Genomic DNA, 18,390 nt, shown 5'->3' with positions numbered 1-18,390 from the left:
TAGAACAAATCTAACCAATGTTCTAAGTTTTAGGTATGTAAGCTTTTCACTAAGGCAAAAGGAACAAATGAGAACTGCTGCATCTCACCTGATGCTTCATGTAATGATTCATGTAGGGAGTTGCCATCCTACTAACTTTGAGGCAAAATGGACACAGCAAGTTCTTAGTATTTTCATGGGATGCTCTAAAATGAGCTTCTACATCAGAAAATGATGATGATCTATACTGGCAAACCTAGAAATATAAAGAAGACTTACTTTAACTTGGAAAATTATAAATGATATGCAATTATATAAAAGTAGGAACAATAACTCATTTGTTTAGAATAATATTATGTACTACAAATTCAGCTCTGCAGCATTTACAACCACAGATCCTGATACTGCAAGTAATACAGGTGATTTCTGAAACAGAAAAATTGCGTTGCAAAGTTTACGGATACATTTCTAATTCCATAGCTTCCCTCCTTCTTTTCAAATCTACTATCCCCCAGCTTGACTCAAATTTTCAAGCTCTGATACCCCTTATCTATAAAGTTTTTCCTGTTACATGAAATGGAGCATTCTCTTCTTTGGATTTTAAATAGCATACAGGTTATAACAGAGGCAATTTATCTATATCTTGCTATCTTATTGGGAACCGCTTCAAATTTTGGAAAAATACCAGCCTAAAAGCCTTTACTTGAGTTCCTCATAACTCACAGTAATTCCTATTTCTCTATCATGTCTATAGTCTTCCCTACAGGTAAGAAAGCCTATATGTTTGTCTTTCTCCAGCAGGGCTTTTTGTCTGCCTAGTACAGGGGTTAGCAAACTATGGCCGAAAGATCATATCCAACCCACCACCACATATACATGGGTTAAACCGAGTTCCAAATACTAAAGAGGTTCTTCATTTTGGTAACTCATTTTTATTTAAACAGTTTAAGAAAATCAAAAGAACAGTACTACTTCATGAGAATTAAATACCTAGATACACAATAAAATGTCTGTGTACCTGGCAAATATATGGCATTTCACCAGGTTTGTGAGTGTCCTTCATATGTTGCAGAAGAATATGTTCAGTTTCAAATGATAATTCACAGATTTTACAAATAGCTGAAAGTGGAAAAACACACATTACACCATTTTAAAGATGTATATCAAAGATTCAATTTGTACATCCATAGCAACAGCAACAACAACAAATAATAGTGGTGTTGACGGTGGTTCCAACAATTTTATAGTTGTTAACTTTGTGATGCTGTTTTAAGGACTTTACTTATTATTAGTTTGCTTTATTCTCATACCATCACTGAGAGCAGTACTGTTAACCTTATTCCCTTTTGTCAGATAAGGGACCTGAGGCCCAGAAAGATTAAGTAACTTGCCTGTCATCTCACTGCCGTTTTAAGAAGCAGAGCTGAGATTTGAATTTAAGCTAAGTTCCAACTCTGTGATTTCAACTATTACAATAGGCAGTTACTTTTCTTATTAGAGTATAAATGAAAACCACCTATTTCATATTTGCAAACTAGGAGATCTGAGTTTTCTAATTTGCCACCTATGTACAATGCATGAGTTATGCCAAGGATATGACAAGCAGGATTTCAACTTCAGTAAGTAATTGTATTGAGAAGTTTATACAAGTTAAAATATGCTTTCAAGCTTTCCCCAAATTACCAAATCTATTTCTTATTCTTATTTTTCCATCAGAATTCTTCAGGATGCCTGATAGGTTAGCTAATCAAAATCATTCATGTTCAAGAGTTTGATAGACTGTGACTTACTGGAAAACTCAAGGGGAGTGTGTGTGCTCTCAATGTGGCACTGCAGCTGGAATGGCGTCGGGTATTGACGGTAGCAGTGCTGGCAGGTGGTGTGGTTTTCCCAACTCTCAGTGTTCTGCTTCTCAAGTTCCAAGTGATGCTTCATGTGGTTCATAAACCTACACATGATAGTCAACAGGTGCAGATATTCAAATATAGAACCAAAGACAAATCTCACAAATAACTATCTGAACTTACATGTTACAAATGCAGGTGCATTACTCAAAATAACACCTCCAAAGCTATCAATCCTCTCAATTTTTTCCCGCACTTGCAATTCAAATTATTTGCTCTTTTACAACTCAGAATTCCAAAAGCTTTCCAATGTCACATTTTCTTATTTTTTTATATAATGCTTTAGCAGTTCAATCAAGAGAGATCACATATGATTTAGCTCTTCCTTGAAGCTGGAACTCAAGCAATTTGTTTCCTCTAGAGCTGCTGGAAATTTTCTACCCTTTATAACATCTGACTCCAATCTCTGTTAATTTGTAAGGGACCTTGGTTTTTGATCTCCCAGTTCCATTCCACTGATTTGTGAGAGGCTCTCCTGGACTGCAGTCCCTTCAGCTTGGCCATGGTGGGTTTGCTTCGGAGCCTGACACCAGCGCTTTCACAGCAATCCTGTCGTTTCTACTGGTAAACTGCAGGGAGTCACTCATATTCACCATGAGCTAGTAATAACTTGCACTTGTTTCTGGTGGGCCACACCATAAGTTGGGGAGGGACAGAGCTCTCAGGTGGCACCCTGATTATCCTTCTTCCAGCCTCGTAATAAGACCTTCCTTTGGAAGATGTCAGAGGGCTCTGTGGACTCACTTCGAGTCCTCTCAAAAAGTGTGCACTTCAAATAATCACTTTCATTAACTGCATCAGTAAACAGTTTGCATCTTTTAGTTTTTAAATAACCCCCTGAAACTCCAATACTTTGGCCACCTCATGAGAGGAGTTGACTCATTGGAAAAGACCCTGATGCTGGGAGGGATTGGGGGCAGGAGGAGAAGGGGACGACAGAGGATGAGATGGCTGGATGGCATCACTGACTCGATGGACATGAGTCTGAGTGAACTCCGGGAGTTGGTGATGGACAGGGAGGCCTGGCGTGCTGTGATTCATGGGGTCACCAAGAGTCGGACACGACTGAGCGACTGAACTGAACCACTACTTAGCTTCACCATTATTTTAAATTTTTTTTGTAAAGAAAAACAGGCCTCTTTTCTGTACATTAAATACTATCTACATTTTAAAATAAATACTTAAAAGAAGGAAACTTTACCACCAAAAGCAGCTACAGAATCATGAGATGGCCTCAGCAAAGACAAATTATTAGTATTTTTATCTGTCTTGGTTTCTAAATGCAACAGTGATTTTAACACCTATAATTACAAGAATCTTTTTATTTAATGACACGTTTACTGTTAGAACAAATGGTTCTAACTTGCAGATTGTTCCCTCTGTAGCACCTACTGTCCATTTTTCAGTTCTACATTCTGCTTAGTCAGATTCCCTAAAAAGTTTCTTATGAGAAATAACTATGACCTTCAATGGCACAGAGTACAATATAAACAGGCTTATCTATTTCAAAGGGCTTACTGAAATGTTTTATTGAATTTCAAAGTAAAGTTAATCAAAATTACAATCTTTAGTCTGGGTCAAATATTAACAGCTAGTCACCGAGTCCCCAAAGGAAATAATCATGAAATGAAGTAATAATGTCTGTAACCTAGACAATAATCATTATGGAGGTTTTAACATTTATCTCTTCACATCTACAAAACATCACTTCTGTTTAGAGTTGCTCATGGTTTGCTTTGAAGTATCATTTAGTCCTTTCATTTTAACATCATCTCTATTTAAATCTTTTTAGCAGTCTTAGTCTTGCCTAAGAATTAACATTTAAAGATCATTAGCCATTAACTTTTCAGCTCATAACTTCAGTAAAATTTATTCGTATAAATAATGTTGGGAAGTCTCTGACGGTCCAGTGGTTAGGACTCTGACTTTCACTACAGGGGGCACAGGTTCAGTACTTGATGAGGGAACTAAGATCTTCCATGTCTCATAGCACACTCAGAAAAAAAAAAATTCTGTTAACCAACTAGCTATCCCTTAGTTATTACCCTGCCCTTATCAGCAGCTCACACTTCTTAAACCAGCAGGTGGAGATATGAAAAAAGGAAAACCCCTCATGAGTCTATTCTCAGAATAAAATAGCTGTAACTGGTTTTGGTGACACTCATAGGGAAAAATATCCTACAATTTTTTGACAGGGCTGAGAGAACAAACCTTAAGCTATTAGCATCTACCATCCTTTAAAACCATCGATTTGCCATCCTAGTTTTTATCATTAAGGTAAAATGTTATTTAATACATATAGCATTTTTGGTTATCCAGTGTTTACCGGCTCATTTACTAAAAGTATGTCCAAAATGCCACAACATTCCTAGGTTTTACAAAATATGCTTAGTTTAAAATTTCTAGATATTCTGATAATCTAGAAATCTGTAGTCAGTCTTTTGAAATGAAAACAAAACAAAAAAAAAACTTCATGCTAATATTAAATGGGCTAATCTCATTAAAGAAAAGCCAAAAAGCTAATGATCAAAGAACTTCTAATAGCAGATACATAATATTTCATCTTTGCAGGTGGCGCTAGTGATAAAGAATCCACCTGCCAGAGCAGGAGGTGCAAGAGACGCAGATTTGATCCCTGGATTGGAAAGATTCCCTGGAGAAGAAAATGGCAATCTGCTCCAGTATTCTTGCCTGAGAAATCCCATGGACAGAAGAGACTGGCAGGCTACAGTCCATGGGGCTGCAAAGAGCCAGACATGACTGAGTATACCCCCCACCCCACACACACACCCCAAGGAACTTAACTAGTGAACCACTTTTCTATGCATTTTGCCAAATCTACTAACATTATTTTCTAATGTATTTTACTATAAGAGTGATAATATGGAAGGAGGTCACAAAGTTCTATCATAACATTGTTTCAGTGTTATAGCTCAAACCATAACTTCTCTTCTATTAAGCTACTGGGACCCTTAACAACTGATACCTGGCAGGGCTTGATAAAAGGAGGTAAAGAAGTATGAAAACTCATATGAATAATATATGCCAAAGGTCTCTCAAAACTATAAAGTGGTATCATAAATGTAGCATTCACAATTGTTTTAGGCTTATATTACAGTGTATTCCAGTGTTTTTATAAGTTCTTCATTTTGGACCCAAGAATTCACCAGAAAATAAATGCTAGGCTTAGAAATTACCTACCTATGGAATACTTAGGGATGCTAGTTATAAATTATGGTTTTCAAGGGTAAATGTTTTTAAAAGTTTATATACATGTGAGTCACAACAGAGGTACAGACATACATATACATGTATGCATCTCACCTAAGGGAAGTGCATTGGTGTCTGCAATTCACTCTGGAAAGTATAAAAAACAGGTGGGTCTATGGATAAATAGATATGTAGCAATATACATATAGTAAAATGTTACTGGTAGAATTGAGGTGGTAAATATACAGGTATGTTCACTAAAATTTCTTCCATTTTGCTATCTGAAGTTTTTTATAATAAAATATTAGAAAAATGTCAGGATATATAGCCAGTTAAAAAATACTAATCAGTAAGCCTTGTTACTATCTCACTTAGGATAACAGATATGTAATACACCATATAACTCAAAGACTGTAAAGGACAAGTTTCTAAAATTTAAAGCAAACATGTATAACTCTTCAGAATTCCATTGAGAGTTAAATCTCTACTTTGAAAATGTGTTAATTATAAAATCAAAGCAGACATGTTGCTTAGAACTAATACTTCTTTAAAGAAGATTTTAAAAAATCACTTTTTCTCAAGGCAAATGTACTAGAATTATAAATATGAATTGTAAAATTAGAATATTAAATAAGACAGACATGGAGAGGTCAAATTGGATGAAGTGGTTCTTCCTGTGATAGGAAAAGACCAGAAGCAGTTAAAAAATAAATAGAATTTCCCCTAGCTTAAAATAAATTTTATCCTTTAAGGTATCTGAAAGAAATACAACTAAATGGATCCAAGTGTCAAACTCCTAAACATGTAAGAAAAGATGAGCTTTTCAACATGAAAATTTGCCTTTATTCTTAGTAAAAAGTTAAAATTGCTTTCCTAAGATGGCACAGAAAAGGAAATACAATATTTACATCTGTAGCACTCAATTTTCAAATCAAAATAGAAATAAATCTTTACATACCTAATATTATTTTTAAGAACTTTCAAGCAACTGAAGCATTTAAAGGTTGTGTAAGTCTTCTCCTCATCATCAAAACCTCCTTCATGTCTTCCATAGTAAAAGTCACTAACTAACATAATCAGTTTTCCTTTCTCTGCACCAGTCATATTTTTATTTTCAATGCTTGAAAGCTCTATTTTAATCATTTCCATAAATGTATCTACCATGTCTGGACAACAAACCTGAAAGAGAAAAAAAAACCAGCCTCATTTATATTTCTTTTAAAAGTGAGATACAGGCTCGCTCATGTGGAAATACAGTCTCCCATAGTTTTAATCAAACAAACAATAAATAAAAGCTACAAGTTAGAGAATGTTTGCCACTTTCCCTAGGTGCAGAAGTATAAATATGCTAGGATTTCTGTATAACAACAAACGAAAAATAAGAACAGTCACGAGCGCCTGTATATGCAGAAAGAAAATCAAAGAAGATACAAAACAAGTTAATATTTCCTTTGTGAGTTGTATTGGGAACTAGGCAAACAGGAGTCAGGGGTGATGTTTTTCACTGTATTCCCTCTTATGCTCTTTGAATCATGTGACCATATTACTCCCAAATTAAAGATAACAAACTCCTTTTCTTTTCTCTCTCCATTTATTATGAAAAACATAAAAACACCAAGTGTCTCCACACAACATTACATAAATGGAAAATCTGAAAACATTGCAGAAGTTACTTCTTACTTAAAAAACCAAAGCCCAAAGTCCAGTTAACAGAGGTCATACTCAGGGAGTTAGGAATAGTGATAGAAACCAAATGCAGTTCCGCCCAAGAATAGAGAGAATGTATTTGGAATTCTAGGATGTTTCTTTTCTACATTTTTTTGGTGAAATGTTGAATTTGAATGAAAAAAAAACTGCCAATCTTTGAAATAGTAAGCAACAACTTTTCCTACATAGCTTCCTTTGCCTTGCTTTCTTCTCAGTTTTCTTTCCTTCATTATTTTCTACACTGCCATTTTTCTTCCTTCCTTCCCCGCTTCCTGTCATTTATACTGGGCATACGAAAACAATAGAGTACCTTTTCACAGATGCGTAGAACGGTGGAGTATCTACTAAAATATTTTTAAAATAGTTTCATTAGCACTTTGAAAATTACCTAAAACAATTTCAAGAGCTTCTTACACCAATATAAAGCTAGAATTAATTTATAACACTACACAAACTGTAATCTGAGTTAAAGCTATCATTTCATATGAAATGCTCCACTGTAAGGAATTTATGGCTGAGTGCTCAAAGTTAAAATGCAAGGCTAAGATTTTCACTGAGTAATGTGACATACATATATCACCGTGGACAGAAAATAATGTAAAAAAAAAATTAAATTACATGGAAGATTGAGCATCAATAAAAAGACCTGCTTTCTAAGAAGTTTGAAGAATGGCATGATCTAATCAATAAAATATTCTGATTAATATACTATTTCATTAAAAATTAAACTAATATGTAGTATATATAAACCTAATTTTTAAAATTTAATTTGGAAGGATTTTTAAGTCTCTTATAAAGGTATCATTATGAATATCAATTTTTACTTAACTTGCATGAAAATACCAGTGAGACGATTGCTTATCTAAATATCTGGACAAATTAGCACTTACTATACATCAACTCTATTTTAATACTAAAATTTTCAGAGATTTGTGAATATTTTTAAAAACCAAATTTCAAAAATGTTTTACCTTCATGTGGTATTTCAAAGGATCCAAAAGATTGAACTGAACATTGCACTTCGGACAAGCTCTTACAAAAAATGTTCCAGTTTTATTGGCAGTTGATACGGTATGTGTACCTAAAATAAAGGAGTTTTATGACTTAAATTCTTTTTTAACCTTAAATCCAACCAGTAACAGCAGTTTTAAAATTCGTAATTTCTGAAATTTATGTATAAATACAGCTTCTTTTTTATGCTCCAGATTCATATTTACCTTTTGACCACATGACATAAGATGATGTTGCTGAAGAATAATGAATTAAAGACCATGAAGCACAAGGATCTATTTCAGAAACACTTTTGTTGATCTTTGGCTTTTGTGGATTAACAGTGTTTACTTTAGAAATACCAGAATGTTTTATTTTAGGCAGAGTTTCATCTAGACCTACAATGATTAAAATAGTGGGAAAGATATTTGAAATTGCTTTAGAATACTGCTTACAACTACTACTAAAATGGCCTTACACTTAAAATTAAGTAGGAATACTTTGGAAATAAAGGTAATATAATTGAACTACAATATCATACAACTGAAAATAAAGAATGATCAAAATTTGTATGATCAATAGGTAGAAATTGCACAACAGCCATTATGGACTACACAGTTTGAACAATTCATGAGATAAGCTTTTTATGCAAAAGAATTCTTAAAATACTTTCAAATAAAGAAACTTATATTTTAATCTAAAAACATAGAGAAACTCCTTAAGATACTTAGAAAAAGTCCCGAGATATCTAATGGAAAACTGAGTTGATTCTTTTCCCACTTAACAACAGGGAATTCCAATGTCACTTCATGCCACCACTCACTGCTGCCTCACTGAGATCAATTCTAACAATGTATATATAGATAGTTTACACTATCTATATAATTCCTATGGGCAAAATAGAACCAACTAATCTCAAATATCTTGAATGTCAATACCTCACTTATTCATATGAAAAGGTTTGTAGTTAGTATGATAACTTTCAAACTATGTTTCCCTAAGCCTAATGGTTCCATTTTAGGGAATAGAGTGGGCACAGATACATTGTCCTCGTATTTTTTTAAATTAGGTTTTTACATAAAATTTTTGTTTGAATAGAGATTTCATTGCTAAGAATAGCTTTGAGTTTGAAAACCATAACTTTAAAGGTTAAAGAATTATGCGATTGAGGGTATTTGCCAAAGTGGGTCTATTTAGGCTGTAACCAGATTCAGAAAAAGTCCCTTTTGAAAATACCACATAATTGGGCTTCCCAGGTGGAGCAGTAGTAAAGAATTCGCCTGCCAATGCAGGAGACACAGGTCCAATCCTTGGATGGGGAAGATCTCCTGGGTAGGAAGTGGCAACTCACTCCAGTATTCTTGCTTGGAAAATTCCATGGACAGAGGAGCTGGGCGGGCTACAGTCCATGGGGTCACAAAGAGTCCAACATGACTGAGCATACACAAACGTATTTTGTGATAAAGATTCTAAACCTGCATTTAACTTAATGCTTCCAACTCTATACTAATAAGAGAAACAGAATAGATAATATGCCAGGAAAGGAGTATTGCATCAGTGGGTTTCTGTGTCAAAGCTGCATTTCATTCTTTGACATAACACAGAAATGATTCTTTCCCATCTTCAAACACATGATTACTGACAGTTTTATTGCAGGTACTTAGAACTAATTTCTGTGTAATCACACTAGCATTCTTCTCAGAGGCTCAGGTTAACTGAACAACCAATGGGCGCTGCTATTTGGACTAGGCAACCAGTTATCCAAGAGGCTGTTCTATATATAATAATTTTTATAGCATGCATAAATCGCCAAGTTAAACAAGATCACTCTGAGCTCAAGTTTTAAATTCTGATTTAACTTACTTATCTCTGTTGGCTTTGGCTTGTGCTGTTCACTATCTTCAACAGAAACAATAAAAATACTATTCTCCTCCTTCAAAATCAAGTTCAAATCCAGCCCTCTCCAAGAACCTATGGTCATCCTAGACAGGGGTCCATTAAGCATGACTGAACACACAGTACACATTATCATAATTATCATTCCAAGGCAGGAGACAGATGGGCTCCAGGCTAGATATTTATAACTGGCCCCCTGTTCACACTTCCTGGGGTGAGAAGATGAGCTCCAGGCTGAACATTCATTACTAGCCCTTGTTTACATTTCCTGAAGCAAGAGACAAACTGGCTCTGGGATCACATATTTATAACTGGACTCCTATCTATACTTTGAAATCTAACCCATGATATAAAAACCAGCAACAGGAAGAGGGTAAATAACCAGACACTGGGCATTTTTAATGGCAGGGACAGAGTGGAACTAAACCCCGTTAAAAGATCAGGAGATCACATATTTCCCATCCTCTGGGCAAGGGAGACATCTCACATGTACAGAAAGGTTCCTTGGGGGTCAAAAAGGAGAGGGCACCACCCCACAGTATGTGATGCTAAGGGCTTCTGGGCCAGAAACCATCTTGGGAAAAAGTTGCTAATGTATGTTGAAGAGGGCCATAGGGTAGGTCAGGTGTGGAAAAAGAAACCAGATGATTGGCTAAAGGTAAACAAAGACCCAGAAGAACTAACCTATATAAATGATTTAACCTCCTCTTTACTGTGCTCCTCCTCCCTAGGGGGACACCCTCACACTCTTTCTCCAGGTGTGTATCTCTGCCTTGCTTCCATCTCAACTAAACAAACTGTTTACCTATGTGCTCTCTGACTTGTTGCTGTGCTGTCTCTAATAATAAACTTCGTACCTGCATATTTTTGCCTCTGTGATAACTGCATTTTTCATTGGGGGACAAAGATCCAGGGAAAAATAGCTTCTAGCCTGTAGCCCTTGCTGGTCTGGTAGCTAGGATTCCTGGCTTTCAACCCAGGCTACCCAGGTTCAATTACTGGGCAGGGAATTCCAATGTCACTTCATGCCACCACTCACTGCTGCCTCACTGAGATCAATTCTAACAATGTTTATTGTCTTTTATAGCTTTAACGCATTTCTCACTTTTCACTTATCTGAGCCTCAAAAAAGCCCTGAGCTAAGTAGAGCGAGAATCAAAATTATATAGCTAAATGGTTGATTTCAGGTCTGGAGAATGAAAGCATGATGTGAGAAAATAAAAATATCTATTTTAATACTATGGGAGAATTGAGGTGTAAAGAGATTGGTTAGGTGACTTAATAAAGGCTACAAAAATACAGAGGCTCAAGCCTCTATCTTTCTAATCAACTATAACCCATTTACCATCTGGGCAAAGTTTCACTCTTGCAGTATGGTAACTTAGAGTAGAAGCTTTAAGAATTCAGATTTTTTTTTCTATGATTAAAGACTATGGTGCTTCATAAAATCAAAATTCAGACATCTATTTCATCTCATTTATTTTGGTTCTTGGCGATTTTACTAACTAGGTAAGTGATGCCTACATAAGTGAATATCAAACCAAGTATTGTCAAGGGAAAATATTTTTGGCACACATTACTATAAATTCTATTTTGATTTAGTAAATATATAATTTGTTTGTAAACAATTGAAACAGTCACAAAAATTTCTGTGTACCTTTCTCCACTTAGTGATAACACGTCTTATTTGCTAACATAACTGCTTTGATAACAGGGAATTTTTCAACTAGATAAAACTCCTTCATGGCATACTATTTCAGGTTAATGAAGAACTTTGTTATCGTATAAATCTAAGAACTGTAATTCTCCTTTAATTGAAATCAACTATAAACCATGTGGTTTTTCTCACACTAATGGTCTTCCAAGTAGTATTTTTTTTTAAAAATTACAGTATTAGGGTATCAGGGACTTCCCTGACTCACAGAAATTATATTAAGATTTTTCAGCGCATGGCTGCCTCCAAGTGACAAAGTGCTCAAAGAACATATGTTAGCCGACTTAATAAAAAGAAAGAAAATATTCTATCATTAAATATAGAAAATCACTCAAGAAAGGCATTCAGGAACAATTAGTATTCCTTCTGCATGCATATGTGCTCATCAGACTCTTTGTGACCCTATGGACTGCAGCCCGTCAGGCTCTCTCTGTCCATGGGATTCTCCAGGGAAGAATACTGGAGTGGGTTGCCATTTCCTCCTCCAGGGGATCTTCCTGACCCAGGAAGAGAACCCCGTGTCTCTGAACCTGTGTTCAGAGATACTGAACCCATGTCTCTTGTGTCTCCTGCATTGCAGGAAGATTCTTTACCCACTGAGTCACCTGGGAAGCCTTAGATTCCATTTTACAATATGTGAAAAATGTAACATGAAAATATAGGCTTCAAAATAGAAATTCACTGTATATGTATATTTATCAAGTATCTTTTTTACTGTTTACAAAAAGTGCCAAAACCAAACCTTCTATATAAATTGTGGATCCATCTTGGGACAGTGGTACTGTATTCTGGCTCAAGCAGAATGGTAAGTCTGAAGACTCATCTGACTCAACTTGTGATGAATTCTTTGCAAAATCCTGCAATAAGTTATAAAGGTAAATTTAACTGTACATCAATACTGTAAATATACACTTAATGATTCAATTACTAATAAGTTATAAAGATAATTATTACTTGCTGTCAAAATTAGCATCTACTGAGTAAAGAGTACAAGAGAACTCTCTGGATTATATTTGTAATTTTTCTGGAAGTTAGTTTTAGATAAACCATTAAAATGAAAAAAATAATAATTTTACCAGCAAAGTAAAGGTTATATATTGGTACAACTTTTCTGCAAGAAAATTTTGGCAGTTATCTATTGAGGGCTTTGTAAGAGTTTATATCCTTTGAGCCAATCATTCTAAATATTTCACTTCCAAGCATTTATACATGCCAAGAAAATGAAAATATTTAGTGGAGAATTATTTATAATTGCAAAAATTGAAAACCTGTATGTCCAACAATGGTGGAATGGTTACATAAATAAATGAACTATCATGCAATATTATGATTTTCAGAAACAGACAATGACAAAAAGAAATGTTTCCAATATAAAGTTTGGTGAAAAAAAAAGGTACAGATACCTGTATTTAAAATATAGTCCTGATTAACAGACTCTATATATCATACTAACCATCCATAGAAAACAAAATTCTCTTGTTTCTTCTGAACCCCCCACCCCGAACACCAAACCCCATACATATTACCTTTATCGTGGGAATATAAGGATCTTGCTTGCTTGCCTGTTTTGTGCTTACAAGTTGAGAGACAAATCAGGTATTAAGAATTTTACTTTGCTACTAAGTTTTCTGTTGACAAAGACTAACTGTTAAGAAGTTATGGAGACATATCAAAGTTACACAAACCATTCCATTCCTAGAATTTCAGGCATAACACACAGATTTCTGCATTTCAGCCTTAAAACCTATTATAGAAAATCAGTAATAGCCATATCACTTAATTGTAACCAAGCACAATCTTACTCCAAAGTATTTTCTCCAAATATTTGGAGAAATATGGAAAATATTCACCAGCAACTCCACAAATAGTTCTTTAACATTTCTTCCAAAGTTCATACTTTAAGTCCTTTCCTAGGTGATAATTCTGGTCAATTAAGCACCACCATTTCAGAGAGCAGATACATTCTTAAACCAACAAATAACGTGTTAAAATAATTCTCAGATTGGGATTTAACATCTCATAAAGTAGTTCAGAAAGATACCAAATACATCGGTAAGTACAAAAGGTGATGGACTGGGATTCAGAAGACCTGTCCATTTATTTGACTGTGGAACCTTTGGCAAGTCACCTCTGAGATTCAAATTATTCTTCTGCAACTGAAATAAAAGTCACCAACTGTTGTTAACTTAAAATATACTTGCCTCTTTCACAGTACAGACCGTCCCAGACCTACAATGGCTCAACATACGATTTTCCACATTATGATGCTGTGAAAGTGACAAGCATTCAGCAGAAACCGTACTTCAAATTTTGATCTTTTCTCAGGCTAGTGAGATGTGGTTCAATACTGGGCACTGACAGCAAGGCACAGCTCCCAGTCAGCCACGTGATCATGAGGGCAAACAACCAATATACTTAAAACCATTTTGTTTTTCACTTTCAGTACAGTACTCAAAAAATCACATGAGATGTTTAATACATTACTGTAACAGGCTTTGTTTCAGATGATTTTGCCAAACTGTAGGCAAATATAAGTGTTCTGAGCACATTTAACATAGGCTAGGCGTGGTAGGTTAAGTGTCTGAAATGCATTTTCAACTTGTGATGGGTTTATTAGGATATAACCCCATCCTAAGTCAGGGAAGATCTGTACTAGAAGTATTCTATTAAGCAGCTGTCATAGCAGTACTAATGAAGACCTAAAATGATCTCCTATATTTATATAAATATTTACATTTATTTATACAAATAGGCAAATTGAAGTTAAATATGGTTAAGTAAGGTTCCCAATACAACCCAGCTTGTTATTGATGAAGCTGGATTATAGAACGCAGGTTAGCCTTATTACAAAGTCTGCGCCTTCAACAATATCACATTTACTTTCTTTCTTACGTTTTTAATATAGGTAAATATAAAATACTTTTTATTATTTAAAAATTCTTTAAATAATTGGCTTCTGAAAGCAAAAATAATATATTGAACAGTTTATAATATATCACACTTACTTTTTTCACACTTACTTTAAAAGGAATAATAATCTCCCTGCCTGCCCCAAAGAGTTACTGAGGTTAAAGACAGGTTTAAATATTTCAGAGAAAATTCCCTTACACAGGATTCTCAATTCATTTGAGAATATATGTCATCCTCAACTGTGGCTAAATAATCACCTGGAGAGATTATTTTTTTAAATCTATTATGCCCAAGGTCTCACTCTAGACCAACTGACAAAAATCTCTATTTTTAAAAAGCTCCCTAGGATTGTGAACCTGATTAAGGAACTCTGATCAAACAAATGTGTCCACAGAAACAAAAAATTCTGAGTTTGGATGAGCTCTAATTTCTAACTTTTGTTAACACAAAAGATACCCATGTCGTCTTATTCTTCCTCCCTGAGTCCAACAAAGGAATGATTTTCATATAACTGCGTTTGTGTTTTTTTACAGATTTTTTTGACATGGATCATTTTAAAAATCTATTGAATTTGTTACAAGATTGTTTCTGTTTTGTGTTTTGGTTTTTTGGCCTGGAGACATACGGGATCTTAGCTCCCCAACCAGGGATCAAATCAGCACCTTCTGAATTGAAAGGCAAAGTCTCAACCACTGGGCTGCCAGGGAAGTCTCTATCTGTATTTAAATAATGTTTCCTTATTTTTGTGTGTGTGTGGTTTGTTTTTCCTTGTTTTTTCCTCTTTTTTTTCGGCCTTGTTGTACAGCTTATGGGATCTTAGTTCCCTGAGCAGGGATTGAACCCGAGCTCATGGCAGTGAAAATGCCAAGTCCTAACCACTGGACTGCCAGAGAATTCCTTAGTTTTCCCTAAATGCCAAGCTGCTTACTCTAGCATGAGAAAATTACAGAGTTCATCTGATTCTAGCTAAAATCAAATAATTTTTGCATTTCTTATAGTCTGCAATCTTTAGGTACACCTATTCTTATGAACACTCTGTGGAGGGACTTCCCTGGTCGTTCAGTGATTAAGATTTTTCTTTTCCAGTGAAGGGTATATGGGTTTGATTCCTGGTCCGGGAGCTAAGATCCCATAGGCCTCTATACCAAAACCAAGGCTTTGGCCCAAAATAAAACAGAAACAATTCTGTAACAAATTCAAATGGTCCACATTAAAAAAAAAAAGAAAAAAAGAAAAAACCAGCCTGTGGATACTTAGCGGATCCAAGTTTGAGATCCAGTGGTCTGGGTAAAGGTTCTTATTTTAGAAATAAAGAAAGTGAGGCTCATAGAAGTTGTGACAATGCTTTACTTAAGAACAAAGACAATCATCATTAGAGTTTCATTCTCAATCCGGGTTCCTTGGAATGTTAGTCCAGGGGTCATATTATTACTGATGATAATTTCAGAAGATACTGGTTTTCAAAAAATGTTTTTTTTTTTTTTTTTTTTGCTTGAAAGGCCAAATTTAATCATTGGCAAGAATACTATCAGTTTTCTTCCATGACAGGCAGATTTTGTGTATCTCTGAGTACTGAAACACCGTGTGTGCCAAACAGATCTTAAAGGCGGCCTCCATGATTTCCTCCTGATGTTTATACACTTGTCTAATTCCCCCTTGAGTGTGGGTGGGACCTGTGGTTGCTTCTAACCGAGAGAATTTAGCAAAAGCAACAGGATGTACATGATTATCTTATAAAGCCCATCTTTCCCTTGCTGGCTTTGAGGAAGCAACCAAGTCATGCTAGGAAGGTCTACACAGCAAGAAACTGAGGACAGGCTCCAGTTCACAGCAGCAAGAATTGATGCCCTCAGTCTGACAACCCACAAAGAACTGGATACTGCCAACAACCATGTGAGCCTGGAAGCAGTATTAAATGATACTCCAGCTCTCTCTACCTGACACACTGATTGCAGCCTGGCCCAGCAGAGGACCCAGTTAGGCCATACCCTAGCTCTTGACTCACAGAAACCATGAAATAATACATATATATTGCTTTAAGCTGCTAAGTTTGTGGTACTATTGTTATGCAGCAATAAAAAAACTCCATGGTGCTTTGTCAGTCATTCTTTCAAGTAAAAATTGCATTGTATTAAAAAAAAAAAACCAGCCAGTTCAGTTTGTGATTCATTCTCACAAGTGCTTTTCCTCAAGAGAAACTTCATACTGCAGATGTAGAAATGCTTTATGCATACTTCCCTGGTGGCTCAGAGGATAAAGCATCTGCCTGCAAGGCAGGCGACTTGGGTTCGATCCCTGGGTTGGGAAGATCCCCTGGAGAAGGAAATGGCAACCCACTCCAGTATTCTTGCCTGGAGAATCCCATGGACAGAAGAGCCTGGTGGGCTACAGTCCACTGGGTCGCAAAGAGTCGGACACGACTGAGCAAATTCACTCACTCACTGTGCAATACTACCCTTCATCACACAGAATATTTAAAAAAGAAGTGTATTCAAAGGTCAAAAGTTAGTAAAATTAGAAACAATTTATTACTTCTTCAAGGATATTCTTAAGTGAAAGTGAAATTTTTCTACTGTGAGTGCTTGGTGATCACCAATCCAAAAACTACTAGTACAGTTGGGTATCACTGCCTTGATTCATATTAAGCCACCAGCAGTTTCAGGTCCATTGCCTTTGCAGCACTAGCACAAATGTTGACAGAGTAAAAAGTGCAAAGGTCTTAGTGTTACTAAGACAACGGTTTTGACCTCACAGGTCCCCTGAAAGAGTCCCAGGGAACCCCAGTGGTCTGTGAAATATATCATTGCTCTAAGATAATGCTTCTGTTTTTAAAAGCATATAATTAAATGTACATATGAAAGTAGAAGTGTTAGTTGCACAGTTGGGTCTGACCCTCTGTGATCCCGTGGAGTGTATCCCACCAGGCTCCTCCGTCCATAGAATTCTCCAGGCAAGAATAGTGGAGTTGATTGCCATTCCCTTCTCCAGGGTATCTTTCCAACCAAGGGATGGAACTCGGGTCTCCTGCATTACAGGCAGATTCTTTACTGTCTGAGCCTCCAGTATATACTTAACTGTATGTGTGGATGTGCATATTTAAAAACTTTGGGTTAACCTGGATTGAAATCCCAGATCCATCATTACCGGCCATCATGAATCCTTTAGACTCTCTGAGCCTCAGTTTCAACTATAAAATGGGGGAAATAACTGTGCTTACCTCATAGGGAAGTCATAAGAATTAAAACAGATTAATTTATATACAGCGTTTAGAACTAAGACTTAACCATACTGACAGACTAACAAATGTTAATATTAACATTATCAATTATTTCAGTTAAAAGTTTTAAAAACGAAACTATGAAAGTATGTTTTCAAAATAAACAGTAATAACAATCTTGGAAAAATCTTCCCAATTAAGAATACCCAGTGCAGCTTACTATCTTAAGAATTTTGCCATTATGCAATATTCATTACTGCTAATACTTTTAGATAGCATAGTTTTCAATATTATACCAATTTAAGCATACTATGTGATTTATTGCCAGGTTGGCTAGTTAGTTCCTGACACTATTATTTTGGGTATCAGTTGCACTATCATAAAAATGGTGACATTTTCTGACAGTGATTATGTTTCTACTGGGATGATAACTAGATATGATAGTCCACAATTCTAACTGGGTATTATAACATCTAATGTGTCCCTGCACTAATCGTGTAGTTTTAAAAACACTTACAGGTTTAGGCACGTTCTGAACGATAGAGTTATATGAAGATCTAGACTCAGGATGAAACATAGGAAAGGCAGCCTCTGGACTTGAAGATCGAGACTCAGGATGAAATCTAGGAAAGGCAGCCTCTGGACTTGAGTCTTCGTCGAGTTCACCTAAAGGCATGAAAGCATCAGCAACACCTGTATTTTTCTACGCAACAATTCTACCACGATAGTTTACTTTAATTTTAAAGTAATACAACAATACTATACCTTGACTCATTCTTTATTTCCTTTGAAGATGAGGCAAGATTACCCCTGTTCACAATATCTGTGAAAATTATCTTTAAATTTTTTTTTTAATTTCACTG

The 18,390-nt window shown here is 35.6% G+C and overlaps 1 protein-coding gene across 1 annotated transcript in view; it reads right to left on the bottom strand.

Moving 5' to 3' along the window:
• Positions 1-18,390, bottom strand: part of ZNF280C (zinc finger protein 280C) — a 46,844-nt gene that overhangs the window by 20,245 nt on the left and 8,209 nt on the right. The window contains exons 3-10 of the mRNA XM_052662608.1: positions 18,045-18,193; positions 12,143-12,257; positions 8,018-8,188; positions 7,772-7,881; positions 6,052-6,272; positions 1,770-1,927; positions 998-1,098; positions 89-235 (exon numbers count right to left, since the gene is read on the bottom strand). Of these exons, the coding sequence (XP_052518568.1) occupies positions 89-235; positions 998-1,098; positions 1,770-1,927; positions 6,052-6,272; positions 7,772-7,881; positions 8,018-8,188; positions 12,143-12,257; positions 18,045-18,193 (1,172 nt within the window). The remainder of the gene's footprint in view (positions 1-88; positions 236-997; positions 1,099-1,769; positions 1,928-6,051; positions 6,273-7,771; positions 7,882-8,017; positions 8,189-12,142; positions 12,258-18,044; positions 18,194-18,390) is intronic.

This window comes from Budorcas taxicolor, chromosome X (assembly GCF_023091745.1).
Source record: "Budorcas taxicolor isolate Tak-1 chromosome X, Takin1.1, whole genome shotgun sequence".
NCBI lineage: Eukaryota > Metazoa > Chordata > Mammalia > Artiodactyla > Bovidae > Budorcas > Budorcas taxicolor.
This window is presented reverse-complemented; position numbering and strand designations above follow the sequence as displayed.